Genomic DNA, 13,760 nt, shown 5'->3' with positions numbered 1-13,760 from the left:
AGATCCTTGTATGACAAAATTAAAGAGCAAATGCAAAAACACTAGTCAAAGATCATTTATAGTATAAATGATATTTGACTAGTGGTTTTGCATTTGGACCTGAAAAAAGGGATGATTTTGTCATACAAATGATCTTTGAATAGTGATTTTGTATTCGCTCCTTTAAAAGGTGGATGATTTTGTCATATTAAGGATCTTTGACTAGTGTTTTTGCATTCACCCTAAAAAAGGGGGATAATTTTGTCGAATAAAGGATCTTTAACCAGTGTTTTTGTATTCCCCCTTTAATTGTGTCATATAAAGGATCTTTCACCAGTGCTTTTTTTATTTGCTCCTTAAAAATTGGGATGATTTGGTCATATAAATTTTATGACCAAATCATCCCCTTTTTCAGGTCCAAATGCAAAAACACTAGTCAAAGATCCTTTATATGACGGACAAAATCATCCACTTTTTAAAGGGGTTAATACAGAAACACTCGTCATAGATCCTTAATATGACAAAATAATTCGAACTTTTTCAGTGATGAATACAAACAAACTAGTCAAAGATCCTTGTATGACAAAATTAAAGAGCAAATGCAAAAACACTAGTCAAAGATCATTTATAGTATAAATATTTGACTAGTGGTTTTGCATTTGGACCTGAAAAAAGGGATGATTTTGTCATACAAATGATCTTTGAATAGTGATTTTGTATTCGCTCCTTTAAAAGGTGGATGATTTTGTCATATTAAGGATCTTTGACTAGTGTTTTTGCATTCACCCTAAAAAAGGGAGATAATTTTGTCGAATAAAGGATCTTTAACCAGTGTTTTTGTATTCCCCCTTTAATTGTGTCATATAAAGGATCTTTCACCAGTGCTTTTTTTATTTGCTCCTTAAAAATTGGGATGATTTGGTCATATAAATTTTATGACCAAATCATCCCCTTTTTCAGGTCCAAATGCAAAAACACTAGTCAAAGATCCTTTATATGACGGACAAAATCATCCACTTTTTAAAGGGGTTAATACAGAAACACTCGTCATAGATCCTTAATATGACAAAATAATTCGAACTTTTTCAGTGATGAATACAAACAAACTAGTCAAAGATCCTTGTATGACAAAATTAAAGAGCAAATGCAAAAACAATAGTCAAAGATCATTTATAGTATAAATGATATTTGACTAGTGGTTTTGCATTTGGACCTGAAAAAAGGGATGATTTTGTCATACAAATGATCTTTGAATAGTGATTTTGTATTCGCTCCTTTAAAAGGTGGATGATTTTGTCATATTAAGGATCTTTGACTAGTGTTTTTGCATTTACCCTAAAAAAGGGGGATGATTTTGTCATATTAAGGATCTTTGACTAGTGTTTTTGCATTCACCCTAAAAAAGGGGGAGGATTTTGTCGAATAAAGGATCTTTAACCAGTGTTTTTGTATTCCCCCTTTAATTGTGTCATATAAAGGATCTTTCACCAGTGCTTTTTTTATTTGCTCCTTAAAAATTGGGATGATTTGGTCATATAAATTTGATGACCAAATCATCCCTTTTTCAGGTCCAAATGCAAAAACACTAGTCAAAGATCCTTTATATGACGGACAAAATCATCCACTTTTTAAAGGGGTTAATACAGAAACACTCGTCATAGATCCTTATTATGACAAAATCATTCGAACTTTTTCAGTGTTGAATACAAACAAACTAGTCAAAGATCCTTGTATGACAAAATTAAAGAGCAAATGCAAAAACACTAGTCAAAGATCATTTATAGTATAAATGATATTTGACTAGTGGTTTTGCATTTGGACCTGAAAAAAGGGATGATTTTGTCATACAAATGATCTTTGAATAGTGATTTTGTATTCGCTCCTTTAAAAGGTGGATGATTTTGTCATATTAAGGATCTTTGACTAGTGTTTTTGCATTCACCCTAAAAAAGGGGGATGATTTTGTCGAATAAAGGATCTTTAACCAGTGTTTTTGTATTCCACCTTTAATTGTGTCATATAAAGGATCTTTCACCAGTGCTTTTTTTATTTGCTCCTTAAAAATTGGGATGATTTGGTCATATAAATTTGATGACCAAATCATCCCCTTTTTCAGGTCCAAATGCAAAAACACTAGTCAAAGATCCTTTATATGACACAATTAAAGGGGGAATACAAAAACACTGGTTAAACATCCTTTATTCGACAAAAGCATCCCCCTTTTTTAGGGTGAATGCAAAAACACTAGTCAAAGATCCTTAATATGACAATATCATCCACCTTTTAAAGGGGCGAATACAAAATCACTATTCAAAGGTCATTTGTACGACAAAATCCTCCTGTTTTTAGGGATGACCACCAAACCGTTACTCAAAAATCCTTTGACAAAATCATCCGGTAAAGAGCTCGTCAAAATCATCATCTTTAAAAGTGATTATTACATAACTAATCAGTTGCTATGGTGATGTGTTAATTGATTACGATCCAACAATGCCAATAAAAGCATTACCCCCCCCCCCCCCCCCCCCCTCCACCCTAGATCACGCCCACCATCGAGGATCCTGATGTGTTCAAGGACGTCGAGACCATGGTGGAGAAAGTTCTCAGGCCCCACGGTGCCTGAACGCACCACCACCATAACGCTAATCACTTGCTAACGTTAGCACATCGACTCCGTGCTGGTGTATTTGAGTGTCTGCAATACTTGCACAACATGTTCCGTAAAGATGTTTACATGACTTTTTCCATTCAAACATTTTGTTGAAATAATAAAGTCATTTTACTCAGTCTTTCTTTTTAATTTCTTTTGCTCACCACAACATACGTACAAGTCATAAATCAATGAAAATATACACACAAGATGTCATCATGAGTCCTTGTTCGTGCAAATTGAAGATGTTTTAAAAAAAAAAAAGCGGACATAACTTGATGGCGAAAAAGACAAAAACGAGGTCCCAAGACACCAAAATGTCACAGCAAGCATTTCTGAAGTCACCTCACGTTGTTTTGTCAACAATCTACGCACACGATGATGGTGACCGGAAGTCCGTCTTCCTGGTTAACCTCCAAATGGGCGGGGCTGGATGTCTAAACGCGTTCCTATTGGTTGAAGCTCGGTGCTCGTCCTCCCTGGAAGAAACATGGCTCGCAGCAACCACTAGAGGGCGCCCTCGTCTCAGCACAATGAAAAAATAGAAGGATGTCAGGATGATGTGTTCTGAGAGCAGCATTATATTATCTATGGTCCACTAACATTTCTTTGCACAAGAGGTTTTTTGTATTTTTTTTTTTTTTTTTTTTTTTTACACATAGACGTGTGTGTATGTATATTAAAAAATGGCATATTTATATTAATTTACAGATAACCTACAACATGTTTTGTAGAAGAAATAAATAAGACAGTACGTCGTATGCTTTACATGTAAAAGGTAGAAATGGCCACCAGCCTGCAGGATAGTTTTAGTTTAGCACCGGCGGCTGGAGGCCACGTTAGAAGCGAGGGAGGGGCTGGTTGGTGAGGTTTGGAGATGGGGGCTTCTTGGCAGTGCGAGTTGTCCCAATGGCGTGCCCCCAACTGTCCCCCCCCCCCCGACCACACCTGAACCCCTCCAGCCATTTTGGCCTGTCCAGCAGCTCCATTCAGAACTGGGCCTAAAGGGAACAACAAACAGGTCCTCTTACACACAGCGTGCACACGCGCCCTCTAGCGGCTGTTGACGGGATAGGCGATACAAGTAACTTTTAAAAGGACAGACAAAAAATAAAAAATTAGTGTAATAGAAAACATAATAGCTCATAAATAATCAATTTGTTTTATTTCTACAAATTTTGGGCAATAAAAAATGAGCTGGGGTCTGAAAATAGCCTAAAAACTCATATTTTACATGCACAATAACAGCAATTTGAATTTTTATGAGCCCTTCCACCGAGTCAGTGCCGTTTGTGTCCCCGGGAAATAAATAAAAAATAATTAATGCACGATATATTTGATTAAAAAAATATAAAGGAAACTGATTGCATATTTAATAAATATACAGGTAAAAGCCAGTAAATTAGAACATTTTGAAAAACTTGATTTATTTCAGTAATTGCATTCAAAAGGTGTAACTTGTACATTATATTTATTCATTGCACACAGACTGATGCATTCAAATGTTTATTTCATTTAATTTTGATGATTTGAAGTGGCAACAAATGAAAATCCAAAATTCCGTGTGTCACAAAATTAGAATATTACTTAAGGCTAATACAAAAAAGGGATTTTTAGAAATGTTGGCCAACTGAAAAGTATGAAAATGAAAAATATGAGCATGTACAATACTCAATACTTGGTTGGAGCTCCTTTTGCCTCAATTACTGCGTTAATGCGGCGTGGCATGGAGTCGATGAGTTTCTGGCACTGCTCAGGTGTTATGAGAGCCCAGGTTGCTCTGATAGAGCCCTTCAACTCTTCTGCGTTTTTGGGTCTGGCATTCTGCATCTTCCTTTTCACAATACCCCACAGATTTTCTATGGGGCTAAGGTCAGGGGAGTTGGCGGGCCAATTTAGAACAGAAATAGCATGGTCCGTAAACCAGGCACGGGTAGATTTTGCGCTGTGTGCAGGCGCCAAGTCCTGTTGGAACTTGAAATCTCCATCTCCATAGAGCAGGTCAGCAGCAGGAAGCATGAAGTGCTCTAAAACTTGCTGGTAGACGGCTGCGTTGACCCTGGATCTCAGGAAACAGAGTGGACCGACACCAGCAGATGACATGGCACCCCAAACCATCACTGATGGTGGAAACTTTACACTAGACTTCAGGCAACGTGGATCCTGTGCCTCTCCTGTCTTCCTCCAGACTCTGGGACCTCGATTTCCAAAGGAAATGCAAAATTTGCATGGTTGGGTGATGGTTTGGGGTGCCATGTCATCTGCTGGTGTCGGTCCACTCTGTTTCCTGAGATCCAGGGTCAACGCAGCCGTCTACCAGCAAGTTTTAGAGCACTTCATGCTTCCTGCTGCTGACCTGCTCTATGGAGATGGAGATTTCAAGTTCCAACAGGACTTGGCGCCTGCACACAGCGCAAAATCTACCCGTGCCTGGTTTACGGACCATGCTATTTCTGTTCTAAATTGGCCCGCCAACTCCCCTGACCTTAGCCCCATAGAAAATCTGTGGGTTTTGTGAAAAGGAAGATGCAGAATGCCAGACCCAAAAACGCAGAAGAGTTGAAGGCCACTATCAGAGCAACCTGGGCTCTCATAACACCTGAGCAGTGCCAGAAACTCATCGACTCCATGCCACGCCGCATTAACGCAGTAATTGAGGCAAAAGGAGCTCCAACCAAGTATTGAGTATTGTACATGCTCATATTTTTCATTTTCATACTTTTCAGTTGGCCAACATTTCTAAAAATCCCTTTTTTGTATTAGCCTTAAGTAATATTCTAATTTTGTGACACACGGAATTTTGGATTTTCATTTGTTGCCACTTCAAATCATCAAAATTAAATGAAATAAACATTTGAATGCATCAGTCTGTGTGCAATGAATAAATATAATGTACAAGTTACACCTTTTGAATGCAATTACTGAAATAAATCAAGTTTTTCAAAATTTTCTAATTTACTGGCTTTTACCTGTACTTTTAACTACTTTGAACACTGGAAAAATAGCCTTTGTTGACAGTCTTGCTTCCTAAAATGAGACTTTACTATGAAATAGTAATATAATAATAATTTTGACATATGTGTCACTGCCTGTCACAACTATACTTATATTTGACATATTTAAAGAAAATTACACTCTAGTGGTGTCCCTCAATTTTCAGTCAGTCCTATTACCTTAACATATTACTCCCTCTGAAAAACGTGGAATATTTTACAAGTCACATGATGCACGGGACGCCAACATAAACATATTTTTCTGTATATTTGATGATATTTCAACTCAGCACAGACCTACCTAATTGATGTAGAATCACTAATGTGTTTAATGTCAACAAGCTAACAGCATAAATGTGGTTATAGTTCTTGTGTTTGCTAATCCTACGATAAAAACCTCAATCCTGTTACTCAAATGAGTCATGTTCAGCTTAAAATAAAATAAAGTTGTATTTTAACATGCGCTTCATCAGATTTAAAGTTGAAAAAGGACTACATTTACGTGTATTTTGAAAGATTTACGACAAGAAAACGGCACCAATTCAGTGTAAAGGTCCATAATCATAAATAATAATATACAGCATATAAGTGAGTATTTGTGATGAGGCTTTCTGATCTTTTAGGATTCATGCAGACATTTTTTCCACAGCATTCGCATTAAAATCGAGGCTTCCCAAACTAAAATCTTATTAAATAAGTCAGTTTAAAATAGTATTCTCTATTTCATTCATGTCATTATTCATGTGTTCTTTATTATCAGTGTGTGTTTTCATCTTACCAAGTTTGGGAAACCCAGATTAGAACTATTTGCAGCTTACCAATGTCATGCAGGAGCAGTATTAGTAGTAGAAACAGGGAAGTAGTAGTAATAGCAGCAGCACGGTATTATAATTAGTAGGTGTAGTAGTAATAGCAGTACTTGCAATATTTTTGTTAACTTGGTCTTAAATGTGTCACATTCTCAGTCTGCCATCTTTGACCACACCTCACTTACTAGGATATTGCTGAAGACTCCAGTAAACATTTTCAAACGTACATTTTTGCCGAGTTTTTTGTTTGCAACTGTGCACCGATCCACCAGGGGGCTGCAGATGACTAGCAGGTGAGCTGGTGGGCGTGGCTACAATATGTACATTTAAAGTGCTGCATGTCAGAGACTCCTTGGGAGTCATGCAGGCCTCAAAATGATGAGCAATCAAAATGAAGAGAATGATGAGCCTCATAAGACGTCTTCTTCTTCTTCTTCTTTATTAAATTGCTTCTTCTTCTACTTTGTAAAACGCCCTCCTTCTCCCTGGCCTACCTTTAATGCATTTTGATCACATTCCTCCCTCATGTGATCGCTCTGCAGTCCTCGCGTCATTACCTGGCTTTCATCTCTTTGTTTCGCTCAGGAGGCTATTGAAACTTTTATTTTGAAAAGCTCCCTCCCTCACAAGCTGCGGGGCCGGCCTCTGGCATAAACACTCTCGGGGCCATTTCAGTAGTTGATCATCAATGCGGTCGTCGTGCTCTGCAGGTGTTTGCTTGGTCACTTTTATTCAACAGCATCGCAGCTATGTCCATTCAAACGCCCAAAGAGATAATTGCTAATTTACCGTGGCTTCGAATGTCGTCATGGTGACATATTTACCACTGTATTTCTAAGACGACTGAAATGTTTACATTTATATTGTAGCCGAACATTTCCCCTAAATATATCATGTCTAGAGAACAAATGTTTTTTCATCATTTCTGCCCATTTATTGTGTTTTGTTTACTTTTTCAATTAATGTTAAAGTGGTGTAGCAGTTTTGAATTGGCTTCACTGCAGTAGAAAATAAATACTTGTATTTCCCTTTGGACCATTAACACATTTTCATGTAAACTTTGGACATTATCTGGAATATAACTATTGAACATATTGGATTGAACTGATTCCCTCGTTCTACTGGGGGACTTCAACGCTCATGTTGGCAACGACAGTGAAACCTGGAGAGGCGTGATTGGGAAGAATGGCCGCCCGGATCTGAACCCGAGTGGTGTTTTGTTATTGGACTTTTGTGCTCGTCACGGATTGTCAATAACAAACACCATGTTCAAACATAAGGGTGTCCATATGTGCACTTGGCACCAGGACACCCTAGGCCGCAGTTCCATGATCGACTTTGTAGTTGTGTCATCGGATTTGCGGTCTCATGTTTTGGACACCCGGGTGAAGAGAGGGGCGGAGCTTTCTACCGATCACCACCTGGTGGTGAGTTGGCTGCGATGGTGGGGGAGGATGCCGGACAGACCTGGCAGGCCCAAACGCATTGTGAGGGTTTGCTGGGAACGCCTGGCAGAGTCTCCTGTCAGAGAGAGTTTCAATTCCCACCTCCGGAAGAACTTTGAACATGTCCCGAGGGAGGCGCTGGACATTGAGTCCGAGTGGACGATGTTCCGTACCTCTGTTGTCGAGGCGGCCGATTGGAGCTGTGGCCGCAAGGTAGTTGGTGCCTGTCGTGGCGGTAATCCTAGAACCCGTTGGTGGACACCGGCGGTGAGGGATGCCGTCAAGCTGAAGAAGGAGTCCTATCGGGTTCTTTTGGCTCATGGGACTCCTGAGGCAGCGGACAGGTACCGACAGGCCAAGCGGTGTGCGGCTTCAGCGGTCGCGGAGGCAAAAACTCGGACATGGGAGGAGTTCGGTGAGGCCATGGAAAAAGACTTCCGGACGGCTTCGAAGCAATTCTGGACCACCATCCGCCGCCTCAGGAAGGGGAAGCAGTGCAGTGTCAACACCGTGTATGGTGGGGATGGTGCTCTGTTGACCTCGACTGCGGATGTTGTGGATCGGTGGAGAGAATACTTCGAAGACCTCCTCAATCCTACCAGCACGTCTTCCTATGAGGAAGCAGGGCCTGGGGAATCTGTGGTGGGCTCTCCTATTTCTGGGGCTGAGGTTGCCGAGGTAGTTAAAAAGCTCCTCGGTGGCAAGGCCCCGGGGGTGGATGAGATCCGCCCGGAGTTCCTTAAGGCTCTGGATGTTGTGGGGCTGTCTTGGTTGACAAGACTCTGCAACATCGCGTGGACATCGGGGGCGGTACCTCTGGATTGGCAGACCGGGGTGGTGGTTCCTCTCTTTAAGAAGGGGAACCGAAGGGTGTGTTCCAACTATCGTGGGATCACACTCCTCAGCCTTCCCGGTAAGGTCTATTCAGGTGTACTGGAGAGGAGGCTACGCCGGATAGTCGAACCTCGGATTCAGGAGGAACAGTGTGGTTTTCGTCCTGGTCGTGGAACTGTGGACCAGCTCTACACTCTCGGCAGGGTCCTTGAGGGTGCATGGGAGTTTGCCCAACCAGTCTACATGTGCTTTGTGGACTTGGAGAAGGCATTCGACCGTGTACCCCGGGAAGTCCTGTGGGGAGTGCTCAGAGAGTATGGGGTAACGGACTGTCTTATTGTGGCGGTTCGCTCCCTGTATAATCGGTGTCAGAGCTTGGTCCGCATTGCCGGCAGTAAGTCGGACACGTTTCCAGTGAGGGTTGGACTCCGCCAGGGCTGCCCTTTGTCACCGATTCTGTTCATAACCTTTATGGACAGAATTTCTAGGCGCAGTCAGGGCGTTGAGGGTATCTGGTTTGGTGGCTGCAGGATTAGGTCTCTGCTTTTTGCAGATGATGTGGTCCTGATGGCTTCATCTGGCCAAGATCTTCAGCTCTCACTGGATCGGTTCGCAGCAGAGTGTGAAGCGACTGGGATGGGAATCAGCACCTCCAAATCCGAGTCCATGGTTCTCGCCCGGAAAAGGGTGGAGTGCCATCTCCGGGTTGCGGAGGAGATCTTGCCCCAAGTGGAGGAGTTCAAGTACCTCGGAGTCTTGTTCACGAGTGAGGGAAGAGTGGATCGTGAGATCGACAGGCGGATCGGTGCGGCATCTTCAGTAATGCGGACGCTGTATCGATCCGTTGTGGTGAAGAAGGAGCTGAGCCAGAAGGCAAAGCTCTCGATTTACCGGTCGATCTACGTTCCCATCCTCACCTATGGTCATGAGCTTTGGGTCATGACCGAAAGGACAAGATCACGGGTACAAGCGGCCGAAATGAGTTTCCTCCGCCGGGTGGCGAGGTTCTCCCTTAGAGATAGGGTGAGAAGCTCTGTCATCCGGGGGGAGCTCAAAGTAAAGCCGCTGCTCCTCCACATCGAGAGGAGCCAGATGAGGTGGTTCGGGCATCTGGTCAGGATGCCACCCGAACGCCTCCCTCGGGAGGTGTTTCGGGCACGTCCGACCGGTAGGAGGCCACGGGGAAGACCCAGGACACGTTGGGAAGACTATGTCTCCCGGCTGGCCTGGGAACGCCTCGGGATCCCCCGGGAGGAGCTGGACGAAGTGGCTGGGGAGAGGAAAGTCTGGGCTTCCCTGCTTAGGCTGCTGCCCCCGCGACCCGACCTCGGATAAGCGGAAGAAGATGGATGGATGGATGGATTGAACTGAATTGTAGTTGTCAATTGAGTCTTTTTGTTACATACAGTGGAACCTGGATTTACGAACCCCTCTATTTGTGGAGTTTCGGTTTACAAACTTTTGAATCGTGCCAAATATGTATCAAATATGTATCAAATATGTGTCTTTGTGCGAACGCTTCATTAATTTTGTGTCCCGCTGGCAGAATTTTTGTGCTTGCTCGTATTGAAGAGATTGAGGAAGCTGGCTTTGTACCACAGCAGCTGTTTAATTGTGATGAGACCGCACTTTTGAACACCCCCCCCCCCCCCTGGGCTCTCGTAACACCTGAGTAGTGCCAGAAACTCATCGACTCCATGCCACGCCGCATTAACGCAGTAATTGAGGCAAAAGGAGCTCCAACCAAGTATTGAGTATTGTACATGCTCATATTTTTCATTTTCATACTTTTCAGTTGGCCAACATTTCTAAAAATCCCTTTTTTGTATTAGCCTTAAGTAATATTCTAATTTTGTGACACACGGAATTTTGGATTTTCATTTGTTGCCACTTCAAATCATCAAAACACACACACACACACACACACACACACACACACACACACACACACACACACACACACACACACACACACACACACACACACACACACACACACACACACACACACACACACGGCCCCTACCCCCTCCCTTTTCTCTCGTCTGTTTATTTACCTTTGCCGGTGTGAATCAGAATAGGCTTCATGTAATGTAAGTAGATTTTACATTTTGAAATGTTTATTATTGTAGCAATATGGTTCTTAAATGTAGGAGTTTATGTGATTTCTGATTATTTGTGAGGGCACCTGTGTGTGCGCATACAGAACAGTTAAGCTTGTTGTTGTTATTTTAGCTTGTTTATAAAGAAATAGCTGATTTATCACTTCCTTGGGACTTATATGGTCCCATTCCTGGGTGGATCTGGCGTGATGCAGTCTGCGGAAAATGATGGAAAGCGCCACTCTACATAACAACTGACACTGTGGTCAAAGTTGGAATTGCCACGAAACACATTTTAAGATTTTCAACACTCTACTGCCATCCGGCGGCTAAAGTGGATAGTGCACCCCCCACAATTCGTCACGTTTTGTGTGTCAGGTATACCGCGATGAATGGGTCCATACGAATCCCCTTCCTACTGTATGTTTGTTTGATATAGTACTTTATACACTGCAAAAACTGAAATCTAAGTAAGATTAAATATCTCAAATAAGGGTGATATTTGCTTATTTTCTGTCTGATAAGATAATTCTTCTCACTAAGCAGATTTTATGTTAGAGTCTTTTACTTGTTTTAAGGGTTTTGGTCCTAAATGATCTACGTAAGATATTACAGCTTGTTGCTGAGATTTTATGACCTATATTGAGTAAAACATGCTTGAAACTAGAATATTAACTGATGCAAAGCTGTGTCATCAACACTCACAAGTATAAAACTACTTTTTTAAAGAAATCATTTCTTATTTCAAGCATGACACAATTGTGTCTCATAATTAAAACAGATGACAGCCAAATGGACTTTGCTGTTTTATTTTCAATGAAACAGAAAATACGTACTCATATAGTAGTACAGTTGTTATTAGTGAGAATATACTTATTTTAAGGTATTTTTGGGTTCATTGAGGTTAGCTAATTTTATTTGTTTTAGAAAGTCTTGACAAGCCAAATTTTCTTGTTCTATTGGCAGATAATTTTGCTTAGTTCAAATAAAATACCCCTAATTTTTGTATTTTTTTTTTTCTTGTTTTTGAACATTGACTTTTTGCAGTGTATAGGGCTCGAAAGGGAATGTGATTTTGCAATGCATTGTGGGTGCCGGGTAGACATTTCTGCTGGACATAGGTTTTGTTTACATGGCTGTACTGTAGAGACTGGATTAAAATGGATCGTACAAAATAAAATAAAAAATCAAGGACCGCACCAAGACAATATATACCCTATTCCAAAGGTTTGCTACGTCGAAAAAACAACATTGGTGGAATTGGTCCATATAAACACATCCAGTGGACGAGACTTGAGTAAGTTACCACCATTGTCGAAGTCAAACTTGTATATATGTCGTCAACCGAGTCAGTTTTTATACCGATGAAGAATTTAGGGCTCATTGTCCTCCATTCAAATTGTGCATCATTTACGACTTTCATCTCTTATGTGTTCGATATAGAGTGAGGGTGCCCAACCTCATTTCATTATCATGTTTCTCTGAAAAAATAAGCCCATTATTACTTTTAAATACTTTGATCACTGCGCTATACTTCTTCAAAGATAATATTTATTTTTGTGCTTACCATCCATCCATCCATTTCCTACCGCTTGTCCCGTTCGGGGTCGCGGGGGGTGCTGGAGCCTATCTCAGCTGCATTCGGGCGGAAGGCGGGGTACACCCTGGACAACTGGACAAGTCGCCACCTCATCACAGGGCCAACACAGATAGCCACCATGACTAAAAGTAAACATGTTTTTTCCCCAAAAAACTGTACGTTGTTTGTAGCCTGCAGCGGGCAAGCTTAGCTAACGTTACCAGCCTGCTAAGTGCTACGTGTGAAACGGAATAAAACATGCTTTGAAAATGCTGTGAACACGGCAACGTGTACCAGGTGATGCCGGTAAAAGTTATGTTTGATTGTCTCACGGCTGCTATCCAGGCTATTCGTCGTCTCTTTATTAGCTTCCTTCGGCTTTGTTTTCACGCCGAAAATGAGAAACATCTCACCACCTACTCAGTGGCCTAGTGGTTAGAGTGTCCGCCCTGAGATCGGTAGGTTGTGGGTTCAAAACCCGGCCGAGTCATACCAAAGACTATAAAAATGGGACCCATTACCTCCCTGCTTGGCACTCAGTATCAAGGGTTGGAATTGGGGGTTAAATCACCAAAAATGATTCCCGGGCGCGGCCACCGCTGCTGCCCACTGCTCCCCTCACCTCCCAGGGGGTGATCAAGGGTGATGGGTCAAATGCAGAGAATAATTTCGCCACACCTAGTGTGTGTGTGACAATCATTGGTACTTTAACTTTAACTTTAACTTCATATCCTTTTTTCCCCCTGAAGTGATCAAAACCATGATTGTGGCAGTTAATGATGTTGCAAGTTTGCGCGCTGTTTTGAACTTGTTAAAAAAACAAAACTTAAGCACAGAGTCTTGTACTCAGCCATGTAAATAAGATATTTAGAGTCCAGCAAGACCCACAATGCAATGCGTTTCCACGTCACTTTCAAGCCCTATCGTGTTTAAAGTGTACAAACCTTGGCTAAAATATGAACTTTTGTCGAGGCTGCGACCCATTTTTCATATTTACATTGATTGTTGTAACACACCTTTACATAACTTGTAAAATGTGAATAACAATTTCTTAATATCTAATTATAAACATACTTGAACTGCATTTTCGTTGGTTGTCTTTTATGCACACATTACAACAGGTGTTCTCAACCTTTTTGACCTCGGGGCCTGACTTTTCCATTTTACTGTACTCTCTTAATCCAATCTTACTCTAAATTTTAATCATATTCAATAATTACATGTAACCTACTTACAGTTTACAACCTTGTCAAATGATATTAAATGATTACTTATTTAACACATAAACATTGGGTGTAGGTCAGGCTGATTAGAAAAATAAATACTAACCAAATATACTGCATAAGAAAGTACTCATAAATATTCATAC

At 41.4% G+C, this 13,760-nt stretch overlaps 2 protein-coding genes across 4 annotated transcripts in view; one reads left to right on the top strand and one right to left on the bottom strand.

The window, feature by feature from the left end:
• Positions 1 to 2,768, top strand: part of acss3 (acyl-CoA synthetase short chain family member 3) — a 44,455-nt gene extending 41,687 nt beyond the window's left edge. Inside the window, exon 17 of the mRNA XM_061959632.1 lies at positions 2,519 to 2,768. Coding sequence (XP_061815616.1) covers positions 2,519 to 2,602 — 84 coding nt within the window. The 3' untranslated portion in view covers positions 2,603 to 2,768. The remainder of the gene's footprint in view (positions 1 to 2,518) is intronic.
• The window catches only part of ppfia2 (PTPRF interacting protein alpha 2), a 167,832-nt gene continuing 156,777 nt past the window's right edge, over positions 2,706 to 13,760 (bottom strand). For all 3 annotated transcript variants that reach the window (XR_009815213.1, XM_061959630.1, XM_061959631.1), the window contains one exon: positions 2,706 to 3,630. The gene's annotated coding sequence lies outside the window, so the exon portion shown is untranslated. The remainder of the gene's footprint in view (positions 3,631 to 13,760) is intronic.

The sequence above is a fragment of the Nerophis lumbriciformis genome, linkage group LG05, assembly GCF_033978685.3.
Source record: "Nerophis lumbriciformis linkage group LG05, RoL_Nlum_v2.1, whole genome shotgun sequence".
Classification (NCBI taxonomy): Eukaryota; Metazoa; Chordata; class Actinopteri; order Syngnathiformes; family Syngnathidae; genus Nerophis; species Nerophis lumbriciformis.
The sequence above is the reverse complement of the archived record's forward strand: the minus strand, read 5'-3'. Positions and strand labels throughout refer to the sequence as shown.